The sequence below is a fragment of the Lipophrys pholis genome (genome assembly GCF_963383615.2).
Source record: "Lipophrys pholis genome assembly, chromosome: 19".
NCBI classification, from domain to species: domain Eukaryota; kingdom Metazoa; phylum Chordata; class Actinopteri; order Blenniiformes; family Blenniidae; genus Lipophrys; species Lipophrys pholis.
In genome coordinates, this window is record NC_137647.1 from 23806766 (window position 1) to 23809139 (window position 2374).

Below are 2374 nucleotides of genomic sequence, written 5' to 3' on the forward strand. Positions count from 1 at the left end.
TTGTACATGTCAAACTAAAAGCCTCTTCCACATGCAGCTGGCATCAAGGAAAGAGCTTTTACTTTACTAATATACATTAATGCCTCTCACACCTCCACTGACTTAACGTGTGACCAATGCCTGAGTTTAATACTTTAATGGAGGTTGGAACAAGTTGTTAAAATTCAACCTGATTATTGGCATTATTGTAGCCAAAGTAAGTAAGTAAGTTCAAACTGATCCTATCAGAGTAATGGACAAACACACTTAGGTGTGTTTGATTACAGCTGAGGTTTTATAACTGCTGAGCAGAAAGAGGAACTCTTCAAACACTCGCTGTTGTTGAGAAGAGAAAATGGCTCAGAGAGGAGCTCAGCTGGATCCACTAAAGTTCTCTTGTTGCATCTGTCTGGAAATCCTGAAGGATCCAGTGATGGTTTCCTGTGGACACAGCTACTGCAGCAACTGTATTAAAAGCCACTGGGATGAAGAGAAGAACAAGAGAATCTACAGCTGCCCTCAGTGCAGGGAGACGTTCAGGCGGAGGCCGAAACTAAAGAAAAACATCTTGTTAGCAGAGTTAGTGGAGGATCTGAAGAAGACTGGCCTCCCAGCTGCAGCAGGAAGGAGCAAGACGAAGAAGGAGGTGGAGGCCAGTCAACTAAACATCCAGCAGAGAATCCAGGAGCGAGAGAAAGACGTGGAGCTGCTTCAGCAGCAGGTGGAGACCATCAATGTCTCTGCTGACGAAGCAGTGGAGCACAGCGAGGAGAGTTTCACCCAGATGATCCGTCTCATCCAGAAAAGAAGCGGTGAGGTGAAGCAGCAGCTCAGATCCCAGAAGCAAACTGCAGTGAGGGAAATCAAAGAGCTTGAGGAGAAGCTGGAGCAGGAGACGGTCCAGCTGAGGAGGAAAGACGTCCAGCTGGGGCAGCTGGCTCACCCAGAGGACCACAGCCGGTTTCTACACAGCTCCCCCTCAGTGTGTCAGCTCTCAGAGAGCATCCAGACGGCTTTGAGGATGTGGCAGCAGCCGTTTCCGAGAGCAGAGAGAAACTCTAGGACATCCTGAGAGAGACAGGGACAAACGTCTCACTGAGAGACACTGAAGAGGAGCTTTTACTGCCACCAGCACAGCCGGAGACCAGAGAGGACTTCTTACCATATTCACAGCAGCTCCACCTGGATCCAAACACTGCGCACAGAACGTAACTTTAATCTGATTACTGGTTTGGAAATAGTAGCATGTTTACTTAGATACTTAGTAAAAAGTGGTCAAATGAGATTCGTTATTAATTAACACGTTACCACGTTTGACCACGTCAGCACTGCCGCATATGAGAAATAACGTGGATCAATATGGGAATGGAATTTCCCCAAGGAGATCAATAAAGTGTGTTTAGTGTTGGAGATGATTAAATCTGGACCATTCAAGACATTTTGCGAGGCTTGTTCTTTTTCAAACATCTTCAAGAGAGAAAACATGAACTTTACTTATCAAAAGTAGAAAAGATAAGATCTTGTTCAGTTTCAAGAGAAGAACCAATGGTGATGGAGGAAAGACGGCCGTCTCGTGTCTTCCTTCATCCAAGGACGCAGTGGCGTTTTCATATGTAAATACTTGGTGGGGCAAGATAAAATTTCAGGTCTAGTGACTCCACCTCATTATGACAACCATATAGGCACTTATCCTGTGAAAAGGTTAAGCACTGGAGAAAAATAATCATTTTTTTTTTCAAATTGAAGAAAATTAAATAAGAAAAAAAAAATGACAACAATGGGAAGTGGACCTGGGACTGATGTTTGAAAGACAAAAATTCTACTAGCAAACCATCAATAAGCTTATATAGATGTAAGGTTTCTACTAGCTCTAGGTCACAGTGTCACTCATTTACCTCCAGTTTCTCCACTAAAGTGAGTTTCACACTTTATATTCTTAACTGTTTGTTAGCTTTAGCTGCTAACTAGCTGTTATTTGTTCTACTCGCTCCGGTTCTGTGAAGCTCCGCCTCTATCAGCGCCAGTCAATCAGCTCTGAGCTTCTAAATGACTGTTAGTGGAGCTTCAGGCTTCAAATCCCACAAGGCGTCAAAATCACCTGATCTGAATGAAGGAAGCCACAGCCTGAGCATGAACACTTTACTGCTGCAATACACACTGCATGGTGAGGGAGGGGCGAGCTACACTGCTGCAATACACACTGCATGGTGAGGGAGGGGCGAGCTACACTAATGCAATACACACTGCATGGTGAGGGAGGGGCGAGCTACACTGCTGCAATACACACTGCATGGTGAGAGAGGGGCGAGCTACACTGCTGCAATACACACTGCATGGTGAGGGAGGGGCGAACTACACTGCTGCAATACACACTGCATGGTGAGGGAGGGGCGAG

The 2374-nt window shown here is 45.5% G+C and overlaps 1 protein-coding gene across 1 annotated transcript; it reads left to right on the forward strand.

The window, feature by feature from the left end:
* Window positions 1–334: 334 nt before the first annotated feature.
* Window positions 335–1191, forward strand: LOC308124349 (uncharacterized protein; the record flags this gene model as incomplete). Its single annotated transcript, XM_080487270.1, has 2 exons — window positions 335–965; window positions 1112–1191. The coding sequence occupies 2 exons, from the start codon at window positions 335–337 to the stop codon at window positions 1189–1191; spliced, it is 711 nt and encodes a 236-aa protein (XP_080343396.1).
* Window positions 1192–2374: the final 1183 nt, after the last annotated feature.